At 49.8% G+C, this 25,341-nt stretch overlaps 1 protein-coding gene across 1 annotated transcript; it reads right to left on the bottom strand.

Annotated features, from left to right (window-relative positions):
• Window positions 1–557: 557 nt before the first annotated feature.
• Window positions 558–23,051, bottom strand: Bbs4 (Bardet-Biedl syndrome 4). The gene is made up of 16 exons (XM_048329942.1): window positions 22,962–23,051; window positions 18,480–18,531; window positions 15,373–15,452; window positions 13,361–13,424; window positions 11,562–11,673; window positions 10,956–11,028; window positions 9,845–9,898; window positions 7,909–8,036; window positions 5,539–5,593; window positions 4,588–4,656; window positions 3,984–4,136; window positions 3,741–3,912; window positions 2,984–3,053; window positions 2,246–2,387; window positions 1,673–1,868; window positions 558–1,333 (listed from the first exon to the last, which is right to left on the bottom strand). The coding sequence occupies exons 1-16, from the start codon at window positions 22,983–22,985 to the stop codon at window positions 1,239–1,241; spliced, it is 1,539 nt and encodes a 512-aa protein (XP_048185899.1). The 5' UTR covers window positions 22,986–23,051; the 3' UTR covers window positions 558–1,238.
• Between the last annotated feature and the right edge of the window lie 2,290 nt (window positions 23,052–25,341).

Here is a 25,341-nt window from a genome sequence, read left to right as displayed (position 1 = left end):
CCATTCAGCCTCCTGAGTAGCTAGAGTGCAGGTATGAGCCTGTGACCATTTAACATTTCATTTTCAGTGCATTCATTGTATTTTTCCAAGATTTTTTTGTTACACCTTAAGTTGTTCAATTTTATACTATTCCCTTATATTTTAAGTCATACTCACATTCCCTCAGATTCAGACTTTACTCTTTCATTCTTAGATTTAGACTTTAAATGTCTTTATTATCTGCTGTTTCCCTTTTTTCAAAGTAAGAGGAAAAACCGACACATTTCCCTTAAGCACTGCGTTAAGCTAGATCATGCATACTTCGTTGTCATTCAGCTCCAAATATTTTCTCATTCCACCCTTAAGTCCTGTGTTGTTAGCAGTTAATATCCAGACAGTTCTAGGGTAACACTGTATTCAGCTGAAGGGCTCTTGTCTGTGTTGAGCTGAGGCCAGGACCATCCCCAGCTCCTCACCCCCGGCTCCTGTTCTGACTTTTAAAGCCGTTTTACGCCCCCACCCCCACCCCGCGGTGTGCCTTGCTGAGCGCACCATGTGTGTTGGAGTGTGCCAGGGCACCTCGCCCAGCAGGGGCTGAGCCGGTGCCAAGCGTGGCCTCCAACTTCTTCCTTCAGTTTCCAACTAAGCTTGGAAGCAGGTAAGACAGTGATCGTAGCTTTTTTAAAAACATTTTTAATGTGACCTCTTTATGCCTGTGAAATGATGATACATAATCTTTAAAAAGAATATTTAGCATATGGTCAGCAGTAGTTATCACTGATTATCATACATTAATATTCCTTAGCTAAGAAGCTTTCCCATTAAAAAAAAAAAAAAAAGAAATCCCTGGTGTCGACAGCAGGCCACCCCCCTCCCCGCTTGCTTCCTCCACTGACATGCTCCCGCCTCCTGCGGCTCTGGACGCCCTGTGGGCCGGGGCTGCGGAGCGGGGCGGAGGCCCGCCTTCCCTGGCACAAAGGGGGGGAGGTGAAAGCGCGTTACCAAGGGGCCTGTGCATCCTGTGCCCCGCTCCCGACTCTCGAAGGACCTGCGCGGCTTCTCCCTACCGCCGGGTCGGGCGGGCCGCCGGGCCTCGTGGGCCTGAGCTCCCGGTCGTCACGACACGCCGGCCTCCGCTTAAGCCTGCAGCGCTCACCCTGAGCGCGGTGCCCGCGCCCTGTCCCGTCATGGGACCTTCCTTGCTCCCAAGAGACTGCTCCAGGGCCATCCTGTTCTGACGTGCTTCTCTCTTCCTCTTTCTATTTTTCTCTTCTTTGTCCCGCGGCTTCCATGGTGGGCTCTGGCTCCAGAGGGAGCGACGGTGGCTTTGTGAAGGGAGCCGTTCTTCCAGCACCTGGTGACAAAGCAAGCAGCTTCAGTGCCCACACACCCGTGTCTCTTTGCGTTACGTTTCCCCGGCCTCGCAGGAGAGCTCCGGGGGAATGAAGTCCCCGACTGCACAAATGCGGGACGGGCCCGTGTACCCGCAGCCATCACCGACATCGTTAGTGACCCGCGGCAGGGCGGCCGCCCAGCGCAAGCACCAGCCATGCTGTGCAGCCCCGCGGCACGGCCGGTCCACCATGCCTGCTGCCCCGCGGCGACGCCAGCACGGCCAGCCCGGCTTCCTCCCCTCCCGCCTCGGCGGCTGAACCCCCGTGTCAGAACTGGCTGGCGCCGGGCCCGCGCTCACCTGAAGGAAGCTTCCGGTAGGCTGCTGCGGAAGACATGGCCTGCCCTAGAGCTTGGTTGGAGCCCAGGGGCTTCTGCAGGGCGGCGGCCTTGCCGGCGGACGCAGCCCGGGGCTTCGGCTCTCTGGGTGGTTTGGTCCAGACCAGTGCTTCCCCGACCTGGAGAGCAGCTCCCAGCTTCTGAGCCATCTCCACCATCTTCATGCGGTGGGAAGGAGGAAGAGTCACGCCAGCCCAGCAGACAAGCCGCCCCTCCCGGGTCTCGCAGCAGCTGCCGTCCGAAGGCGGACACACGAGGAGGCCTCCAGATAGCAGGCGTCCCGACGGCCCCAGCGGGCACGAGGGAGGCCGGCCCAGGGTTCGTGCGCCACTGCGTCCCGCTCTGCCTTTCTCCACAAAGGGTCAAGCTCAACCCAGATGAGGGGAGTTCATATTCGCAGTGACAATTCAGGAAGCCTAAATGTCCTCTCTGTTACTCCTCACCCATCCGAGAAGGAACTAGAAACTCATGCTGCAAGGAACACCTAAGCCCAGAGAGCACGTGCATGTATTTGGGTTGCCTGGGCCTGACATACCTCGGGGTCGAATTCCAGGGAGCTGTTGTCCTTGAGGAAGCTGACCTTCCTCTCCATCTCCTGATACTGGGCCAGCGCGCCTTTCTTCTCGCCTTGGTTGTACAGCAGCACGGCGTAGTTGAGGTTTACTAACGGGTTACACCTGCGGCACACGGGGACGCGGAGGCAGAGTCCTCGTCACACACAACAAAGCAAGTGGGGGTGCGGGAAGGACGCTGTGCGGGAGGGCACTGAAGCCCCACCAGCCAGCAGGTACTGGGACCGAGACTACCTGGGCAGGTTGAAAAGGGAACCCTACCCTGCTACGGTGGAGACCAGCAGAACACATCCCAAGCCACAGTTACTAAGGCTAAGCTGGGCCCGGTGCTCATTCTAGCTGGCACGTCAGCTCAGGAGGCTGAGATCTGAGGATCGCAGCTTGAAGCCAGCCTGGGCAGAAAAGCCAGACTCTCATCTCCAGTAAACCACTCAGAAAACGAAGTGGTGCTGTAGCTCAAAGTGGTAAAGCACTAACCTTGGGCAAAAAACCTCAGGGATAGCACCCAGGGCCTGAGTTCAAGCCCCACAACCGACTAAAGAAAAGGAAAAAGCTGAGTGGCATCCTAGCCGGTCAACAGCCAAGCCTACTTCCCGCCGACTTCCTGATTCCTAAACTCAGACTGGCAACATGTCTTCCCACGAGTCCTGTCCTTGTAAGGGAACCACGCAGCCCACCCGCAGGCCACGGAGGGCACGCACTTGTCCAGCTGCGCGGCCTCGGCGTAGGCTCTCTTGGCATTCTCAACATCTTCCAGGTTGGTCAGGGCCACTGCAAAGGGCGAGGGAGCAGCTCAGCTTGGAGGCAGGAAGGACACTGGCATTAGCGCGCTGCCAGCGCGGCCCCCCTAGCTACTTCGCTCCGGTTACTCACACCACGTGCTGTGCGCCCGTTAACCAGTGCCCCGCCCTGCCAGGCTTTCGGCCGCCAGCGATGCTCTTGATTTCTGCCCCATGCAGCGCACCCACGCTAGGCTTCCCAGTGAGCAGCGCAACAGCAATCCGTGCTGCCTCTAGGCCTGCTGCCGGGCTGCTCTCGAACCTTCCCCACCAGCTCGGCCTGCTCAGCAGCTACGGTAAGCGCAGGCCGCCTGTGCCGGCTCATCCTCTCCTTCCGATCTCTCTTAGAAGCGAATTCAAGCGCCACTTCTGCCAGGCACCGGCGAGGGGAGCGAGAAACAGAAGCATGCCGCGTCCACGTCTCTCGACTCGCCGCCGGCGCTGGGCAGCCCTCGCCTCCTGCGCCTTCCTCTTCTAGTCCCCGGCTCGAGGGGGGACTGCCCGGCACCCAGGGGGTTACAGGAACCAAACGCTGCTAATGCCAGGCCGCTTACGCGACCACCCAAAACCAACAGCCAAGGGAGCCGGCCATCCCTAAGTCACGCTGCCGGGAACCCAGTGGCTTCCGCGGCGCCTCGCTCGTCACCCCCCTCTCCCCGTGGGGGGGGGGGGCGCTTACCCGCCAGGAGCATGTAGAGCTCCCCCATCCTGGGCTGGAAGTTGATGGCCGCGCTGAGGAAGTGGAACGCCGAGGCGTACTGCTGCATGGTCAGGTGAACAAGGCCCAGGTTGTACAGAACCTTCCAGTCGAAGGGGGCCAAGTAGTTGGCTCGCTTCAGGCAGCTGATGGCCTACAGAGGGGGCCTGGCTCAGGACGGGGCGCCGCGCGGGAGGGCGCGGCCCTGCCCTGAGGGGCACTCACCGCCACGTACTTCTTCTTGCCGAAGAAGCACATGCTGATGTTGTTCCACAGCGGGGGGCTTTCCGGAACGGCGCAGGCCGCGATCCGGTACTTGGTGAGGGCGACATCGAAGTCCCCGTGGGTCTGCATCATGCTGCCCGCAGCCAGGATAGCCTGAAAGCACAGCGCGGGGACACCTGCTGACTCGCGGCCCCGAAGGACGGCGTGACGCCGCCAGACACAGAGCCTGCTCTCTGCGGCCCCTCGGCGTGCACATGCACGCACCCGCGCTCTCCCCGGACCTCCTGAACCGGGGGGGGGGGGGGGGGGGGGGCACGACACTGCCCTGAGTGCTACTCAAGCACCTGCTGACCTCCCTATGCCCCGCTGCCATGGAGACCATGGCATGTGCCCACTGCAGGGCCTACAGGCCCCACGCGGCCCACGTGCTCGCCACAAAACACACCGTCCAAGTGTCCCCACTCAGCTCTCCAAAAGTCCTGAGGGGATTCCTGGCACTGCACAAGAGAATTCTCTAGAATCAAAGCAAGGAAACTAGCCCTGTGCGTTCCCGGGCACGGGACCACCTGCTGCGTGAAGGCTCTGGGGTCACGGCTGGCGGTACCTTGTAGTTGGTGGGGTCGTAGGTCAGGGCATTGCCAAGATGTTCAAACGCCTTCTGGTAAACGCCAAGCTGAGCAAGAAGCCAAGGAGAATTGCCATCAGCGAGAGATGGCGGCTCGCAGTCCAGCCGCGCACGCCCTGCACGCAAGCACCTAGCCTGTGCGCACTGAGCCAGAGGCGCGGGGCACACACCCAGCACGTCCGCGCTCGCCCATCTTGCTCATCCGGGTCTTTAGAAAGCGCTGATTTGCCAGAAACTATTCAGCCACACTTGGTGAGCTGTTCCACATGAATGCCTCCCGCCCAGAAATAAACTGGCTAGCCTCATGACCCTGGCCACCGGCCAAGCCGCGGAGCTCGGGTGCCGCTTACACAGGAGTCAGGCAGAAAGACAACCGGGCGGCAGCAGAGCCACAACAGAGTGGACCGGGGACGCCACTCAGATGCTTGTCCCGAAGCACATTCAGGGCTGGGAAGGTGGCTTAGCGGTAGAGTGCTTGCCCAGCATGCATGAAGCCCTGGGCTCGATTCTCCAGCACCACATACACAGATAAAGTCCGACGTGGCGCTGTGGCTCAAGTGGTAGAGTGCTAGCCTTGAGCACAGAGAGGCTCAGGGACAGTGCCCAGGTCCTGAGTTCAAGCCCCAGGACCATCAAAAAACAAAAACAAAAAATGTCACATTCCTCTCAGAGGAAGGGCAAGGGGCTTCTTCAAGAAGCCTAGAAGTGCTCATTTGCATCAGTTTCTCCCCAGCACTCCAAAGGGATGGCCTAATGAGGACTACAACCGCGCTAAGGCTAAACAGAACTGCTCCCGATCTGAATGCAGAATTCCTGGAAGCTAATTCCTGGAAGCAAGCATCAATGAATACGGAGCAAGGTTCATGTGCTGCATGTCTACCCAGGGATGTAACCCCAAGGCGCCCCACCCCCACCCCCGCCAGTGCGGACCTGTAAGTACAGCAATCCTAGAGTCGTGAGGAGTTCCGTATTCTCTGGTGAGAACCTGCAACACAAGGCGTGGACAGAGGGCGATGGTGGTGGAGACGCAGCCCTGGGCCCCCACGGCCTGTGACTGCCGGGCCTCCAGCTCCCACCGGGTTCCTGCAGAAGTGGGTCATCACATCCGCCCCAGCTGCGGGGGAGATGGCCGGCCCGCAAGAGCGAAGGGAGCCTTCCAACGCAGACTCCTGAGGCCAACGACCTAGGAAACCTGTGAAATCTTGTCTTGATTACACCGAGAAAAACTAAAGAACAAAGCTCTACTTCGATGTCAGTCAACACACAGTTCAAGCTAGTCACTTGGGTTGCATTTTTTTTTTCCTGTTTTCAGTATGCTTACAATGCCGGGCACCATGATTTTCTTTATTGTAATTTCGGATCTGAGGGCCCTTGGTATTATGCTTTCCAAATTAAACAAAATGTCATAGTGAATAGTCACACTAGACACATAGCAGCCCTTGGAAAGAATTAGCCACTTGCCCTTGGGAGCAGCCCTGGACTAAATAAAGTATTATCTGCTTCTCAGTCACTCAGTGGCATTTGTTTTTGTCAAAAAGCCAAAGCAGCCAGGCGCTGGTGGCTCATGCCTGTAATCCTAGCTACCCAGGAAGCTGGGATCTGGAGGATCAGAGTTCAAACCCAGCCCAAATAGAAAAATCCACAAGATTCTGCCTCCAAAATAACCAGCAAAAAAGACGAGGTGTGTGGCTCAAGGGGTAGAGCAGCAGACAGACAAGCAGAAAGCTACAGCACCTGAGCTCACATCTCAGTACTGGCGAAAACAAATAACCACAGCAATACAGAAGTGAGATGACACAGACTTTCAATAGGCAAAGCACCGAAGGCAGAAGGCCCTGTCTGGCTTCCAAGGAATGAAGGGAAAGGAGAAAAGTCAAAGCCCTGTCCTAGGCCGAGGGCCGAGCGGCCTTCTCACTCCTGCAGAGACTTTGCGGTCCTTCTGTTTTAACAGGCGCTGGCTAGAGGCCCTCCCTTCAGAAGCATGCTAGTAACTTCCGTGAGCTCTCCAGCCCGTCATGAGCGTGGCCTCTGCCGCCCAGCTTCTCCTCGGGGAGCGTCAGTGCCCTGGGCCCGTCTGTGGTCACTGGAAGAGCATCCTCCTTGGGATTTATGACTCACGTGCACTAGTGTCAAGGCGCCAACTTACAGGCGACGGGAGGCCGCTGCTACCAGCAGCAGAGCCACTGAGGCTTCACGCACTCCCCTGTGCCCACACCAACAGCCTCTCGACAAAGTCTCCTTCCTAGCACATATTCCAAGAGCCCTCACTGTCAGATTACACACAGCATGGGTGAAGAAAACGTAGAGAGCAGTGTGGTGATGGGTATCACGGAAGATAATAAATCATTGCACAGAAAGCTGTTTAGTTCCGAATTTGAGGATCTGGGATAGCGATCCAACTTGAGCCACAGATCGGAGGCTCTATGAAGTGACCAAACGAAGGTGACACTTGACGTTCTGTTACAGCCCTGCTACTTCACAGAAACAAGACCTGGTCCTACAGAGAACAGACAACTACCATGGGGAAATCAGGCAGCTACATCTGCAACAGGTGTTTGGCTAGTCTAGTGAAGCTTTTATTTAAAAGCCAGGGGGGGGGGGGTCGCTAGGAATGTGGTTTAGTGGTGGAGTGCTTGCATGCACGAAGGCCTGGGTTCGATTCCCCAGCACCACATAAACAGAAAAAGCTGGAAGTGGCGCTATGGCTCAAGAGGTAGAGTGCTAGCCTTGGGCAAAAAAGAAGCCAGGGACAGCGCTCAGGCCCTGAGTCCAAGCCCTCAGGGGGGAAGGGGGAGGGAGTGACTCAGGGCCAGGTATGTGCTGAGCACGCATGGGCCCTTGGCTCCACCCCCAGCACCCGAAGAACCAAGCTGCTGGCTTCAGGCTATTACAGCTAGAGGTCTGTTACTGAGTAGGGAGACTTCTATCCCTGACAGCACTTCTGGGAATAGAGATCTGTTTTAATGTATAAAACCAGAAAGGAGGCTGCCAGCCAAGACTAAGAACCACGCTGAGGGCCCACCTGCCCACTGCTCACCAACCACAGGGCAGGAGCCTGCGCCACCTCCCCCAGCACAGCTGGACCCCTGAGGTTGCTTATGTTAAGCTGGCAAGCAAGGACCTTAGGCAGGGACCTGGACCCCTAGTGACCTTGAGGACCAAAGCTGTCCAGCTAGTCAAAAGCAGCCATCTTTACAGTGCCAAAGGGACCTAGGTCTAAGCTAGCTTGTCACACACATCTCTTAGGCTGCAAGCTCTCCTTTTCTGTGTCTCACTACTGTTAGGAAACAAGACACTTACTCCACTGCCTTCTTGTAGACTTCGATGGCCTTGTCCAAGTCTCCCTCTAGTAAGTGGATCTTCCCCAGCATTACGTAGGTCAGGTCATGCCTGTTGAGCTGGAGGGCACTCTGCAGCTGCTCCTGTGCCTAAAAAGAGCCGAGAGAACATCACCACCACAGGCAGGTGGTACAATGGAGGAGTACGTGGCTCAGCAAACAGCCCCCTCCACCCAAAAGCTGCTCTTGCTGGACAGACTGCCTTCCCAGCCAATCAGGAGAGAGAGTTCATGAGATGATTCGTTTTCTGAATTTTTTTTTCAGTTGTGGGACTTGAACTCAGGGGCCTGGGCGCTGTCCCTGAGCTCTTTTACTCAAGGCTAGCACTCTACCACTTTGAGCCACAGTGCCACTTCCAGTTTCCTGGCAGTTAACTGAAGGTAAGAATCTCACAGACTTTCCTGCCCAAGCTGGCCTCAGATCACAGGTGTGAGCCACCAGTGCCCAGCTGAATGTTTTGTTTGACATTCAAACCCACGATCTCTGCTTCGAGTCAAAAGGAACATTAGGGTAGACACCACACCAAACCTAGCCCTAGAATGAATAAATGAATAGACTGTTCTCACTTTCATTGAAATGAATGTCTGCTATTCTAGATATATTAAGAAGAAATTAACTCCTGAGTTGGAGGAATGGAAAACTAGATGAATAGATGCCTTTCTTTTTTCAGTAATTCACTAATCTAACAAGCACATAAACACTAGGTATTGATTGTATTTGGCTTGGTCTATTAGCTTTACAGTAAAATCCAAATATGCTTCGCCTCCTCAGGTCAGGTCCCACCAACAACTAACCTTGTCTCTCCCCTGGTTCACAATAACCCTATGGGTAGAAACATACCTGCTAAGAATAGTCTCTGGGGCTGGGAATGTGGCTTAGCAGTACAGTGCTTGCCTAGCATGTATGAAGCCCTGGGTTCGATTCCTCAGCACCACATAAGCAGAAAAGGCCAGAAGTGGCGCTGTGGCTCAAGTGACAGAGTGCTAGCCTTGAGCAAAAGGAAGCCCGGGACAGTGCTCAGGCCCTGAGTTCAAGCCCCAGGACTGGCAAAAAAAAAAAAAAAAACACTAGAGACATACACCTTGGTACTCAGATAAAGCAATGCACCTCATTGAGGAAGACTTTTTGTTTTGTTTCCCTCCCGCCCCCACCCCCGCCACCATGTTGGTTTGCTTTTTGTTTTTCAGGGGGCAGCATTGGAGTATGAACTCAAGGCCCTGCACTTGCTAGGCAGGTGCTCTATACTGAGCCACACCGCAGCCCGTTTTGCTTTCTTTAGCAGGTACGGTCTCATTTCTTCAGGCCCAGGCCTGGCCTCAGCCTGCGATCCTCCCACACACCGCAGCCCACACAGCTGACGGTACAGGCATTCCATCGTACTCAGCTTACTGAGGGAGATGCTAACTTTTTGCCTGGGCTGGCTTTGAACCATGATCTGCCTGCTCGCTGCCTCCTGAGTAGCTAGGATGACAGGCATGGGCCACAATATCCAATTTTACTTCTTAAGGCAGGGCCTCACTATGTGGCCTAGGCCGGCCTCCAACTCACGGGCCTCCTGCCTTCACCTCCCAAGTGCTAAGGCGAGCACCATGGTACCCCCCAAAACGCCACTTCTTTATATTTGTCTTCTTGAACATGTCTTTATACTGGAAAATTAAACTTAGAGAAAATGAAGGATAAGCAATCAGACTGCCACTCAATTTCCAGAATTTTCCATTTTTGTCCAAACTAGAGGGGGGAAAAAATATGAGCAATGACAAACGAGAAATCAACAGATGAATGTAAATGACAGTCTTAATCTTCACTTCCAAAAAGCTCTGCAAGCACTCGAGAGGCAAAATGAACAAAGAGGCCACTGTAGCAGTACACTGGCAGCGAACCTGTAACGAGTGACTTACCTTGTTGAACTGCTTCAGGTAAATATAGCAGACTCCTAGGTTATGGCAGATCTCCTACACACAGAAAGGGAAAGAAGGCTCGTGTGATTCCAGGAGTTCAAGCACGAGAGCACAAAACCTTGGTGTCTAGAGGTGCTGCTGCTCGCCACAATCTACCTCCACTCCATAAGCAGGTAGCTACACTTCTACCTGTGCAGAGAAGCCTGCTAGAAAGAGATCCACCCCAAGGGAAGCAGAGGAACCTGAGCTAGTTGTAAGCAATGAACTTCCCAGCTGTAGACCCGGGTGATGGCACCACCTAGAGGCCACTAAGATGGACTACAGCACATGAAATGAGCCTTGCTCAGGTGAAATTAGACAACTGTAGCCACCCCAAAGCCAAATCATTCTTACTCTTTTTGTAAGTAAAAGTTTGATGGCAACATAGTCACAACCACTTATTTTTCATCGGTCTCTTCTGCAACAAGTGTCTAGTATTACAGACAACTGAAGCTCTGCAAGGTAACACATTTGCTTAACACAGAAAGTGAGATTTTCTTCCAGTTGGTTTTCTATCCTGACCATGTGAGAATGCAGGCAGAATCAATCACCCGCCTCTGACAGCCAACCATCCTCCACTGACTCCAAACTCCAGACGGCATCATGCTGTATGCCACATAAAACCCACCTGAGCAAAAGTCACTTTTCTACCACACATTCAAGTGTGCTCAATTTTCCAATTGAACATACTCGAATATGTGACCAAAATCTTTAAGACTCTTCTCTCCAATAAACCTGCAAGAAGCTGGAGATGGAGGTGTTGCACAAGTGGTAGAAACACCAACCCTGAGCAAAAAAATCCAAGCAAGAGTACAAGACCCTGAGTTCAAGCCCCGGTACCAGCACCAAATATAACAGCAATTAAATAAATGAAAACATGCTAGGGGAATGGTGCATTCCTAGCATGAGCCAGAGTTCAAACCTGGTCCTGCCATAAATAAAGGAATGAGCAAACGAACAGACACCTGAGACATAAGAATTCTGTAGTAATAACTTAAGATAGCCACTTGACAAGATGGAAGCATTAAAACATTAACAAACTTACTGAAAGAACTGAACGTTTCTTGCTTACCCAATCTTTCTGGTTGAGCTTAGCTGCTTCATTATATACCTCAGTGGCAGCCTTATGTTTTCCCAAGAGAAATCTGTGAAGATAGATTTCCGTCATTACCACCTGGAATTCTGCTGAGACTAATTGCACTCACCCACATGACGTACAATGCGCACAGCTGGAGACTCGAGCAGCCACTTTGCTGGAGCTGGATGGCCACTGCCCACAAGAAAAGAAGCCCTTGTGGTGGACGGGGCTGGCAGCTGTCGCAAAGCCTCCCACCCACTGTAGTACAAGGCTTCTGTCATTTTGTTCAACAGTGTACTACATACAGACCAAACAAGAAACGAGCCAAAGGACCTGTGTCCCTCACACACAGCCAGAGCTGCCTCTGACAACGCCATCCTCGAGGGACATGCCACCTTTCCTCGACACTGGTTTAGGATCTGAGCCAGAAATGAAGGCACACTGGGCTCTGTGAACCGCTGTACGGAGACGGGGGAGGGGGGCGGTGGGGGGTGGGTAGGGTATGAGGGAGGTTCCGGAAGAAGTGCCGAGAGCACGCTGTGCCCGGGAACGCAGCCTCAGTGTTCTCAGCCCGGAGGACTTAGCACTGCCAATACTCACAAAGACCTGGCCACCTGCTTGAGGTTGTCGGCACACTGAGGACTGAGGGCAGCGCACTTCTGGAAGAGCTCCAGAGACTCTTGGATATTTCCTTCCAGACGAAGTATCAGTGCTGCCAAGAAACAGAAAATGGAGAAAATAAATCTGAGTGCTATGAAGAGCCTGACAGAAAATCTGGGGAAGAGGGAGGTGGGAAATAACAGCAGAGACGTCCTTTGGATAATTATATCTTTCATACAAACAGGTGTCAACTCCAATGGACTTTTTTAAAAAAGCAATGCTATTAAAACTTCTCCTGCTCTACTCCAGAATGCACCAGGCCGATAGTTGGTTCTTTTATATTTATTTAATTTAGCAGGACTGGGGTGTGAATTCAGGGCCTCACCCTTATTAGGCCGACACTCAACCACTTGAGCATTATTTTGGATAGGGTCTTGCATATTCTCCTTGCTCAGGGGCAGCCTCAAGACTGCACTGCTAGCCATGCATCCCGGGTACCTGGACCAGAAACACTCCACCGGAAGAATTGGGACTTCCCTGACAAATGCTTTATTTACTATGACTTTCACCCAATGATGTACAGAAATTGACACTTCCCATAGCAAGGAGACCCTAGCAAAGAACACAGTAAGATCTGGACGCCAGTTTTAGTATAGGGGGCCAATCAGAACCAGTAACTTTTTCTGGGCCTAAGTTCTCAAAAGAATCTACTGAGCACTGGAAGTCCAGAACTTGAATAACTGAGCAATGATGAGCCATGATGCCCTATATTAGTCAATTCCAGTTATATCAGAAAATATTATTAATCTCAAGATTACAAATAGAAAACAAAGCCATTAATTTATACCAAAGAGCCAAAAAAAAAAGAACTCCCAAAAAAGGTAAGGATGCTACTTTTGGCATTAAATAGTAAAATTTAGTTGCTGGTTCCTGTCTTTACTTTCCAAAGTTTGATCTATCCTCTGTTCCACACGCTCTTCATCCTGACTCACATTACAAAGTCCTCAAGTCTTTTCTCATCTCTTAGCTTTACTACAGGAGACCATTCCAGAAGGGTCTCTGGCTCTGAAATAACAAAGGAGGCTAGGATAGTAGTGAGCATCCACTCTGGAAAAGTGGCCGGAATCTGAAAAAGTGGCAAATGACAGGGTTTTTAACTATCATTAAGTAGCAGTTAAAAAAAAAAAAAACTGGGGCTGGGAACATGGCCTAGTAGCAAGAGTGCTTGCACAGGAAGCTCTCGGTTCTATTCCCCAGCACTACATATATGGAAAACGGCCAGAAGGGGCGCTGTGGCTCAGGTGGCAGAGTGCTAGCCTTGAGCAACAAGAAGCCAGGGAAGGTGCTTCAGGCCCTGAGTCCAAGGCCCAGGACTGGCCAAAAAAATAAAAAAACCAAAACAGAGAACTAGTTATTTCTCATATCAAATTATGTTCAAATCTCAAAATATGTCAAGTAATACTTTGAGTTGGACGTAAATATTTCATAAATCATTTTGTCTTCTTCGAAAGCCTAGGCCAAAGCTGGGCCTTTGTGGCTCACCCCAGTGATCTCAATTATTCAGGAGGCCGACAGAGGATCGCTGTTCAAAGGCAACCAGGACAGAAAAGTCTGTGAGACTCCATCTCCAAAATTACCAGCACAAAGGCCCAGAGGTGTAGCTCAAGTGGTAGAGCACCAGCTGAATGAGAAGCATGAAGTCCTGGGTTCAGACTCCACACACACACAGTAGCAAACTATACAAGCAAACAACTTAGGCCAAACGTAATTCTTCATGAAAGAGAAAAAAAGCTCCTCACCTTGGACATAGATGGCGTATTCGCACAACCCCTGAGTCTCCTGAAGCTGCGCTTTGATAACAGCCTGCAAGAAGAGCAAGGCAGGTGAGCACTGGCTAGGGCTGTCAAGAAAAGGCAGGTGTATGTGCGAAGCCCAGCTACTACATTTGGACTGCTTTTAAATCTCAGTCCTAACTGTGATCATTTAGTTTAGAACGGCAAGCGACAGGGCTTGATGGCTTTTTGTACCTTTTTTTTTTTTGGTAGTTCTGGGGTTTACCTCAGAGCCTTCTACGTGCTAGGCAAGCTGCTCTACCACTTGATCCATAGCCCAGAACTTTTTGCAATAGTTTTACTGCTGCTTTCCCTCTAATACAGTCTCACATGTATGTCTGGGCCAGTCTGGCTCAGGACCCTCCTATTTATGCTTCCTGCCTAGTTGAGATTACAGGTGCACACCACCACATTCCGTTTCTATTGAATGAGATGGTGTTTCATGAACTTTATTGCATGGGCTGGCTTCAAACTATAATCCTTACAATCCTCACTTCCCAAACAGCATTACAGGCATGAACCACTGTACCAGGCCATTTTTGTACAGTTTTCAAGCACAGAGTGGTTTTTAAAGAGTCATAAAATATAACATGATAACATGATGATGAATATAAGATAAAGACTCACCAAGCACCAGTGGCTCATACTTTTAATCCTACCTACTCAGGAGGCTGAGATCTGAAGATTGCAGTTCAAAGTCAGCCCAGACAGGAAAGTCTGTAAGACACTTATCTCCAATAAATTACTCAAAAAAGCCAGAAGTGGAACTATGGCTCAAGTGGTAAAGCACCTGCCTTGAGCATATAATCTCAAATAAAGCACCAGGCCCTGAGTTTAAGCCCTAGGACTGGTGCACATGCAGATACACACATACACATGTACACACACACGATAAAGACTCTATGTGGCCTGCAAAGTTTAACATGTCTGTCCTATTACAGATACATTTTGACAACCTATGTCTAATTAAGCAAGCTGGAAATATAAAAGATTCTCTGGCACCATTTACACGTGCTAGGGTTTCTCTGATGAGCCAAACACAGGCTGTGTTCACACAACGGTAGTCTTGAGTCTAGGGTGCTACAGGAGCTCAGAAAGCACCTTCTGACTTTATCTTGGACAATTAGGGACAACTATCCAGAGTGAACAGCTTCAAACTCTACGCTAGCAAGAGATGAAGAGAAGCTGGGGTAGCCATGACAGTTAGAGAGAAGGATTTCAAATGTGAGGTCAGAAAGTTTGGATACAATGGAAGAAATCTTGACAAGTTTTTAAGCAAGGAACCCAATCCTATTGGCTATGCAGGAAAATCACTTTTGGATCAATCATAGTTGAAAACTGAAACGAAACAAGATGAAAGGCAAGATGAATTTTAATGTGCTAGAAGGATCTCCAAAAGGATGATCATTTAAATTAAGAAAGTCAGGCCCTAGTGGCTCATGCCAATAATCCTAATTACTCAGAAGGCTAAGATCTGAGGCTCAAAGTTCAGAGCTATCCCAGGCAGAAAAGTCTTGGAGACTCATCTCCAATTAACCAGCCACTTGAGCCATACCTCAAGCACAGCCTTTTGCTGGTTATTTTGGAGATAGAGGAGTCTTGCAGATTTTTCTCTACAGGCTGATTTTGAATGATGATGATTCTTCAGGTCTCAGCCTCCTGAATGCCAAGAATGACGGGTGTGTGCCCATGGTGCCCAGCTTTCTCAGCTTGGTCTTAACATGAAAAGACATGTGGCACACACCTGAAGCCCAACCCGGAGCCAATCTGCAAGCGGCCATCAGTGGATAAATATCTGCCTGCTGGGAATCGCTGGCAAGTCCAGCGATTGACTACCAGTCATTTGAGCTCCAGCACAGCAAAAGCTAATATCCATCAAGCGCAGGAAACACAGAATGACTGGGCATCAACGGCCAGCCACACGCGGTGGGCCGCCGCCGCCCAGAAGCCCCCCCTCATCTCTGCCCTGCGCCTCTCACCTTGCAGGCTTCATAATCCTTCCGGATATAGTGCAGATGTATCAACCAGTTCTGCCTCTCCAAAATGGGAAACTCGGGAGCTGGAGAGGAGGAAACAGGTGGACAAAAGAAACAATCCTTGTTAGATTTTTCTCCTTTAGTGGTCTCCTCATGTCTACACAACTGTAACTGCATTATAATCACATTAAATTCTTCATGCTGCTAACCAGTAGAATATGACAGTGCATCAAACGTATAAACTATTACACTAAGAGATACTTGCCCTGCCATTATACACTGGATATACTTAGAATGCCAGTTTCCCACCTAATAAGTTTGCCTAGAAAACATAAAATCACCATCCTTTGTCTCCACTCTCTCTCCCTGGTCAAAGGTGAACAGGCAAGGCCCTGGGTTCAATCCCCACCACTGCAGAGGAGAAAAACAAGAACTTCTTGAAAAAGAGGACCGGGGGGGCTGGGAATGTGGCTTAGAGTGCTTGCCTAGCATGCATGAAGCCCTGGGTTTGATTCCTCAGTACCACATACACAGAAAAAGCCAGAAGTGGCGCTGTGGCTCAAGCGGTAGAGTGCTAGCCTTGAGCAAAAGAAACCAGGGACAGTGCTCAGGCCCTGAGTCCAAGCATGTAATTCTAGCTAGAGGAGGCCAAGACCTGAAGATCAAGGCTTAAAGCCAGCCTGTGCTTATCACTATACTCCACATTTTACTGATTGAGATGGGGTCTTGCAAACTTTTCCCTAGCTTGCACTACACTACAGTTCTCCCAATCTGTCTTCTAAGTAACTGGGATTATAGGCATAAACCACCAGTCACCTAAACTCCTAAAAAAAAAAATAATAAGCTGGGTGCTGGTGGCTCATGCCAATACTCTCAGCTACTCAGAAGGCTGAGATCTGAGAATCAAGGTTCAGAGACAGCCCTAGCAGGAAAGTCTGTGAGACTCTCACGTCCACTTAACAAGCAAAAAGCTAGAATTGGAGGTGTGGCTTACATGGTAGAGCTGGTACCAGCCTTGAGGGAAAAGCCAAATGAGCGCCCTGAGCTCATGCCCCAGAATAAAAACACACACAAAACTCCAGCATACATTAATTGTACAAAGGGGTTTCATTATATTTCCACACCTATAACAATGTATCCCATCAACTTCATCCATAACTCTCTCCAAGCTATTGAGCTTTCTCAACACAATTCTAACACATTGTTCTATTTCCATACAAACCAACAAAACCATTCAACCATGTTCACACACATTCATCTTGGCTGTTAGTCTTCCTCCTGCTGGTGGCCAACCTCCCCCAACCAGGCCTGCTTTACTTTCCTGTCATTCAGTTCTTCTTCTAATCAAACTTGAGTCAATTTTAAGTCTCCTCTTTCCTCTTTGTTTTTGAAAGCGTGTATTAATTGAACTAATGGATTTCACTACGTTGTTCCAGATGTGCAGGCACTGTGTTGTACTAAGAATTACCTTCTCTATCACTGTTCCACCATTTACAGCTTTCACTGACCTCCTCTTATAAATCACGTTTCTCTTTGAAGATATATCTTCAATAACAAGCAATGCTGTATTTTTTCATATTTGGAAAATATTCCTAACAACTGAAATACTCACGCATAAAGTGTTTGACTTAATTGTTAATGTCCATCAACTGGCTGACTGAACCACCAACCTGCAGGTCTGAGTAGCTAGGGTTACAGACAGGAGCCACTGGTACCCAGCTTTTTCTGCTTTTATGTTTTTGGCCAAGTAGCTGGAATTGCAGTCACAAATTACCATACCCAGCACCATTTGTTTTATGAATGTATATCTTTTGATGATCAGAAGTTTTTATTTTGATGAAAGCTAATCTGTTTATTTTTCTTTTGTGACTTGGAAGTCTTACTCTTTTCTTTTTTTTAATTTTTTTTTTTTTTTTTTTGCCATCCTGGGGCTTGGACTCAGGGCCTGAGCACTGTCCTGGCTTCTTTTTGCTCAAGGCTAGCACTCTACCACTTGAGCCACAGCGCCACTTCTGGCCATTTTCTATATATGTGGTGCTGGGGAATCGAACCCAGGGCTTCATGTATACGAGGCAAGCACTCTTGCCACTAGGCCACATTCCCAGCCCTGGAAGTCTTACTCTTAACCAAGACTGAGTTTAATGTTCCCTTCCCTTTCTGCACTAATACTGTAGAAATTTTAAAAATTTTTAGGTCCAAGATGGGAACTCAAACATGGTACCTAATACTTTCACTCACTGGCTAGTGCTCTACCAACTCAGCCACACCTCCAATCTCAGAAATTATTTTTTGCTTAGAGGTGTTTCATTTCACTACCAATAATTTTTTTACACTACTGGGACTATCAAAAAAAAAATTTTTTTTTTTTTGGCCAGTCCTGGGCCTTGGACTCAGGGCCTGAGCACTGTCCCTGGCTTCTTCCCGCTCAAGGCTAGCACTCTGCCACTTGAGCCACAGCGCCGCTTCTGGCCGTTTTCTGTATATGTGGTGCTGGGGAATCGAACCTAGGGCCTCGTGTATCCGAGGCAAGCACTCTAGCCACTAGGCTATATCCCCAGCCCAAAATTTTTGGTAGTTAAAATTCTGAAATATCGCTGGGCACCAGTGGCTCATACCTGTAATCCTAGCTACTCAGGAGGCTGAGATCTGAGGATCACAGTTCAAAGCCAGCCCAGGCAGGAAAGTCCCGGAGACTCTTATCTCCAATTAATCACCAGAAAACTGGAAGTGGCTCAATTGGTAGAACACTAGCCTTGAGCTGAAGAGCACAGGTCCAGAGTTCAAGTCCCATGACTGACATGAAAAAAAATGGAAATATAAACTTAGCTGTATGAATCATACCTATAATCCCAGCTACTTGAGATACAAGAGCTCAGGAAAGACTGTGGTTCCCTCCTTCCACGCTCCCCCACCAAAAAAAAAAAAAAATCTGAGTAGCTGTGTGTACCTATCATCCAAGCTATGTAGGACATGTAAGTAAGACTTTGAAATCCAGGTTAGACATGGCAAAACTGTGAGACCCTGTCTCAAGAATAACAAAAGCAAAAAATGGCTGTGGGTATGATTCAAAAACGTACAAAGCAACATGCACAGTGAAACTGCATACAGACCTTTCTTCTGCCGTAGTTTTTGAGATTCAGCAGATGCAGGAAGGTAACTTTTCTGAAATGAAAGACATCATGTGTGTTAAAGCACATGTACTCTGTTAGCTTGGGCACATCCCAATAAGAATCATTAGCTCACAACTCATGTAATTAATACAGTCTTTGGCAAAAGGAAGCTTGAGGTCATACAAAAACTGTATAGCCCCCAGTGCTAAAAGGGAGATGGTATCCCAACTTACATTGTACCTTAGTAAAAAAGCTTTAAATGGACTTTTCCTATTTGATCCTCTTGCTCTCGGCTTCCCAAATATACTAGGATTACAAGTATAAACCACTGGCACTTGACTTAAGAAGTTTTGAATCTTTCCATCTTTCTCTTCCACACATCTATGTATCTGTACCTACAGATATATATATATATATATGAATATGTATATATGTTCTCTTTTGTGTTCCAAAATTAAGACCACATAATAAGTTCCAACTCCACAAGTAGCTATGGAAATCTCTTGAAGTCAATACTTTAAATATATACTTGGAACACTTTTTTTTTTTTTTGCCAGTCCTGGGGCTTGAACTCAGGGCCTGGGCACTGTCCTTGAGCTTCTTTGGCTCAAGGCTAGCACTCTACCACTTGAGCCACAGCACCACTTTTGGCTTCTTCGGTTTATGTGGTACTGAGGAATCAAACCCAGAGTTTCATGTATGCTAGGGAAGCACTCTACCACTGAGCCACATTCCAAGTCCCTTGGAACACTTTTTAATGCCTGTATAATATTCCACCATATGGAACTATTCAAGTTCTATTAACGGACATTTACTCTTATCTCCAGCTTTTTTGCCATTAGTAAGAGCACTGTAATGGATACCATTTTGCTTAGACTTCACTTTTTTTGTGGGGAAGCCAGTCCTGGGTCTTGAACTCAGGGCCTGGGCACTGTCCCTGAGCTCTTCTGCTCAAGGCTCGTGCTCTACCATTGGAGCCACAGCAGCGCTTCCAACTTTTTCTGAGTAGTTTATTGGACTTTTCTGCCTAAGCTGGCTTCAAACTTCAATTCTCAGATCTCCGTTAGTATTAAAGGCGTGAGCACTGGTGCCCAGCTTTAGACCTCACTTTTACATCTACAAGACCCAGGTCTAAAAGTAATCTTACTAGAAGATGCACAAACACTTCCAAAAAGTACAGGAATTCACATTTCATGCAGCAGTAATTTGAAAGCATTAAATTACTACAAACATAATGATGCTAGCCCAGGTATAGTGTTTTACACCAGTAAGCCCAATACTCAGGAGGCTGAGGCAGAAGGACTGAAAATTTGAGGGCAACCTGAGTTACAGAGCAAAACTATCTCTCAAAAAAATGAATAAGCCAGGTGCTAACCTGAGCCAACCCTGGGCAGAAAAGTCCATAAGACTCTTATCCCTATGTAACTGGCAAACAGATTAAAATGGAGGTGTGGCTCAAGTGGTAGAGCAGCAGCCTTGAACCAAAAGGCCAATTAAGAGATTGAGAATCCGAGTTCAAACCCCAGTATAGACACAAAGGGATACACAGACACAGGCAGATAGACACACACACACACATACAATTGAGGAGAATAAAGTAGGTTTAATATTGTGGAAATAAATTACTTGTAACTATGAAAATAGAACAATGAAACCTTTCCATAGTTTTGGGAAGGAGGACAGCAGCAAGATTAACTGGAATATGATGTAAACACGTGTGGAAATAAACTTGACAATGAAAATAGTAAACTTCTGGCTGGAAATGTAGCTTAGCATGCATGAAGCCTTGGGTTCAATTCCTCAGTACCACATAACCAGAGGGGTGGGGGGAAGAAATAATGAACTTCAAAGCTAAGTGCTAAGGGCTGGGGATATGCCTAGTGGCAAGAGTGCTTGCCTTGTATATATGAGGCCCTGGGTTCGATTCCCCAGCACCACATATACAGAAAACGGCCAGAAGTGGCGCTGTGGCTCAAGTGGCAGAGTGCTAGCCTTGAGCAAAAAGAAACCAGGGACAGTGCTCAGGCCCTGAGTTCAAGGCCCAGGACTGGCCAAAAAAAAAAAAAAATGCAAAGCTAAGTGCTAAAATCATATCAAAAGCTATTCTCTTTAAAACGCTGTTAGCAAGCTGGGCACCGGTGGCTCACACCTATAATCCTAGCTACTCAAGAGGCTGAGAATTGCACTTCAAAGCCAGCTAGGGCAAGAAAGTCAGAGACTTTCCACCAGAAAAACCTGGAGTGCAGTGTGGCAAAAACTACTACTGCTGGCTTGGAATGTGATGTAGTGGTAGAGTACATGAGTAGCATGTATGAAGCTCTGGGTTCGATTCCTCAGTACCACATAAACAGAAAAAGCCAGAAGTGGTACTGTGATTCTAGTGTTAAAGTGCTAGCACTGAGCAAAAGAAGCTCAGGGACAGTGCTCAGGCCCTGAATTCAATCCCAGGGCTGGGAAAGAAAAAAAACCTACTGCTGACACACACACACACACACACACACACACACACACACACACACCCTAAATAAGAGAGCCACCATATGATTCAGCTGTCCACAAGTGCATTTTTTTTTTTTTTGGTCAGTTACTGGGCTTGTACTCAGGGCCTGGACCCTGACCCTGAGCTCTTTTGCAAGGCTAGCACTTTACCACTTCGAGTCACAGCACCACTTCTGGTTTGATTGGTTAGCTGGAGATAAAGAGTCTCACAGAGGCTGGGAATATGGCCTAGTGGCAAGAGTGCTTGCCTCTCATGCATGAAGCCCTGGGTTCGATTCCCCAGCACCACAAAGATAGAAAACGGCCAGAAGTGGCACTGTGGCTCAAGTGGCAGAGTGCTAGCCTTGAGCAAAAAGAAGCCAGGGACAGTGCTCAGGCCCTCAGTCCAAAGCCCAGGACTGGCAAAAAAAGAGTTTCACAGAGATTTTTCTGCATGGGTTGGCTTCGAACCACAATACTCATATCTCAGCCTCCTGAGTAGGTAGGATTCCAGGTGTGAGCCACCTGCACCCAGCCACTAGTGCATTCTTATTACAGAAAATGAAACTGATTTGCCTCTGCTTATTGTTGCAGTATTCACAACAACCAACTAGCAACCAGTGGAAGTGGCCAAGAATAAACAATAGATGAAGAAATTGTGATGTGTGTCCAGTTCCAATGACTCATGCCTGTAATCCTAGTAGTCAGAAGGCTAAAATTTGAGGGTTGAGGCTAACCGGGCAGAAAAGTCTGAGACTCTTACCTCTAACCAGCATAAAAGCACATTCAAGCTCCAGTACCAACCAGCACAGAAAGACAAAACGGGTCCCGTTTTCCTCACCCCCCCCCCACTCCATCCATCCCACCACCCCTGCCGCAGGGGTAGGCAGGCAAGAGAGGAGACAGAGGAAGGTACCTCTTTAGCAGTACCAAAACAGGATTACAACAGAAGAAATAAATCCTAAGGTCCGTGACTACAGTTCACAACCATTTTTTTTCCAAAACATTAGAAGGAAGGAGATCAGAAGCCCCCAACCACCAACAAATGATAAATGTTCAAGACAAAAATGCTAATCACTGGGCTGGCGATGTGGCTTAGCGGCACAGTGCTTGCCTGGCACACACGAATCCCTGAGTTTGATTCCTCAGTACCACATACACAGAAAAAGCTGGAAGTGGCGCTGTGGCTCAGGTGGTAGAGCTCTAACTAGCCTTGAGCTGGAGAGCTCGGGGACAGTGCTCAGGCCCAGAGTTCATGCCCCACGACCCACAAGGAAAAAAAAAAAAATTAACAGCAGAGCACTGGTAATCCTAGTCAGGAGGCTGGAATTAGCAGATCCAGGTTCAAGGCGAACATGGACGGACAAACCTGTGAGACTCTTATGTCTGGGCAACCACCAAAGAGCCACAAGTGGAGCTGTGGCTCGCGTGGTAACAGAGCACCAGACTTGAGCAAAAAGGCCAAACGAGAAGGTGGGAGGCCCTGAGTTCCGGCCCCAGTACACTCGTGTGTACACACACGTACACGCACCCCAGCATGTAGGGACCACGGTTCCGATCCGAGAGGATCGCACCCCGCACCAAAAGAAACTCTTAGCAACTTTTTAAATTCATGGCGGCTTCTCTCTCAGCCAGTCAGCCCCAAACCCGCCACAGCGGGGCGGAAGGGCGCCGGGGCTTAAATCCCCCGCCGGCGGCCACGGCCTGGGCCGCCTCCCGCCGCCCCCCGCTCCCGCCGCCCCTTCCCGCCGCCCCCCCGCGGCGGAAGGTTCCCAGACCCCGGGGGAATCCCTAAATCCCCGGATTAACCAGTACTCGAGCGGCAGCGCCGCAGGGCAGGAAGGAAGCGCGACGAGGAAAGCAGCCCCGAGACGGGGGGGACGGCGAACCCGCGCCGCCGCGCTGCCCGGACCCCAGAGCCCGCCTCTCCCGGCCAGCCCGCCGCCCGCCCCGTCAGGTCCCGCCGGACCCGACTCGGTCCCCACCGCAGAAGCCCGCGCTCACCGCCTCCGGGGTCTCCTCAGCCATGTTGGCTCCGCCCACTACTGCGCGCCGGAAGCCGGTGGTTTCCCGGACAACCAGGCCGACGGAAGTCGGGGCCTACTGACCGGAAGAGGAGGGGCCTGAGCCGGACAGGGGCCTCGGCCGGACGGGAAGGTGCGTCCGCGGGCCGCATGGCCCTGAGGAGGCTGGTGAGGGGCCGCGGGGCGGCCTTCGAGGTCCCCGAGACCCCCGTGACGCCTCCGTCACTGGGGGCCACGCCGTCCAGAAGGGAAGCTTAGGTCTCCGGGCTGTCTGGGGAAGTCAAGCCCCCCAGGCCGGGTCGGACGCCCCAGGCACGCCCCAGACCCCTACACATACTCTGATATGGCAATATTTTTCGTTTTGTTTTGTTTGTTGCCAGTCCCGGGCCTTGAACTCGGGGCCTGAGCGCTGTCCCTGGCTTCGTTTTGCTCAAGGCTAGCCCTCCGCTAACTTGAGCCACAGCGCCACTTCGGGCTGCTTCTGCACTTGTGGTGCTGAGGAATCGAACCCAGGGCTTCATGTCTGCGAGGCAAGCACTCTACCGCTAAGCCACCTTCCCAGCCCTGATATGGCAGTATTTTTATTTAAAAATCAGAAGATTCGGTGAGAAGATTGACCTCTGAATGGAGCCGACCATGGGCGTGCACTCCTGACGGGAAGTAAATTAGATCTGACATATGGACTGTAGGTGAACACTGGTTCGCCGCTGCCTTTAGGCCTAAAATCCGAGTAAACTTTCAGGTGTTTTTTTTTTTTTGGGGGGGGGGTTCGTTTGCTAGGTTTTACGTACCCGTCCTGGGGCTTTGCACTCCGCACCTGCGCGCTGTCCTTTAGTGTTTCACTCAAGGGTGACGCTCTACCGCTTTAGCAACACCTCCACTCCCAGCTTCATGTGATTAATTGAAGATCATAGTTTCATGGGGTTTCCTGCACGGCCTGGCTCCAAAGTGCCATCCTCAAATCTCAACCTCCTGAGTAGCTAGGATTACAGATGTGAGCGAGCCACTGGCGCCCTACACGTTTGAGTTAAGTGTTGACATTAGGAGTACCTGGTCCACCTGAAAAGCGAACTAAATGCTTAGTCTTTACATGTGAAGAACATATGTGGGCTTTGTAGTCAAATTTCACTTCTGGTCCTGACTTCTGCCAAGAACTGACCCAACCTTTTTTTAAGCCTCATTTTAATGCTTGCAACTATGCAATAAACAAAATACACACCATCTGCACACACACACACACACACACACACACACAGGAATGATCTTAGTAGGATCAGTCAGACATTAGATAAGGGATGTTTATGAATAAATGAAGCACAAAATACAAATAAACTCTTACACACAAAAACAAGACTTTAAGTACTGGTGGCTCAACGCCTATAGTCCTAGCTACTCAAGAGGCTGAGATCTACGGGTTGAAGTTTGAAGCCAGCGGGGTAGTAAAGACCGTGAGACTCTTACCTCCAATTAACCACCAAAAAAACTGGAGATGGAGCTGTGGCTTAAAGTGGTAGAGCCACTAGCCTTGAGCAAAAGAGCTCAGGGACAGTGCCCAGGCCCAGAGTTCAAGCCTCATGATCATAAAAAATAAATAAATAAAGACTTTATAGGGAACAAAAGACACATGCAAAACAACATTTCCAAGTTCTATCTCCATCTCTTGGCAAAGAACAAAAATGTATTAACTGGGTGCCAGTGGCACATGCTTATAATCTTAGCTACTCAGGAGACTAAGATCTGAGGATCTCAGTTCAAAGCCAGCCCAGGTAGGAAAAGTCTATGAGACTTATCTCCAATAAACTACTTTTTTAAAAAGCCAGACGTGGGGCTGGGGATATGGCCTAGTGGCAAGAGTGCCTGCCTCGGATACACGAGGCCCTAGGTTCGATTCCCCAGCACCACATATACAGAAAACGGCCAGAAGCGGCGCTGTGGCTCAAGTGGCAGAGTGCTAGCCTTGAGCAAAAAAGAAGCCAGGGACGGTGCTCAGGCCCTGAGTCCAAGGCCCAGGACTGGCAAAAAAAAAAAGCCAGACGTGGGGCTGGGAACATGGCTCAGCAATAGAGTCCTTGCCTTGTATACATGAAGCCCTAGGTTCGGTTCCTCAGCACCACATAAACAGAAAAAGCTGGAAGTAGCACTGTAGCTCAAGTGGTAGAAAAAAAAAAAAAAGCCAGACGTGGGACTGGGAGTATGGCTTAGTGGTAGAGTGCTTGTGTAGCATTAATTTGAATCTCTGGGTTCAATTCCTCAGTACCACATATACAGAAAAAGCCAGAAGTGGTGCTGTGGCTCAAGTGGTAGAGTGCTAGCCTTGAGCAAAGAAGTTCAGGGACAGCGCTCAGTCCCTGAGTCCAAGC

This window comes from Perognathus longimembris, chromosome 20 (genome assembly GCF_023159225.1).
Source record: "Perognathus longimembris pacificus isolate PPM17 chromosome 20, ASM2315922v1, whole genome shotgun sequence".
Lineage (NCBI taxonomy): Eukaryota > Metazoa > Chordata > Mammalia > Rodentia > Heteromyidae > Perognathus > Perognathus longimembris.
Note: the sequence above shows the minus strand (reverse complement) of the source record. Positions and strands in the feature narration are given on the sequence as shown.

Coding starts and splice junctions, on each gene's coding strand:
- Bbs4 (XM_048329942.1), bottom strand. CDS start 22,985: ATGGCTGAGGAGACCCCGGAGGCG. Junction 11,674..13,360: donor ATACGCCATCTATGTCCAAG/GTGAGGAGCTTT, acceptor GTTTCTTGGCAG/CACTGATACTTCGTCTGGAA. Junction 2,388..2,983: donor GAGGCCGCGCAGCTGGACAA/GTGCGTGCCCTC, acceptor CGTGTGCCGCAG/GTGTAACCCGTTAGTAAACC.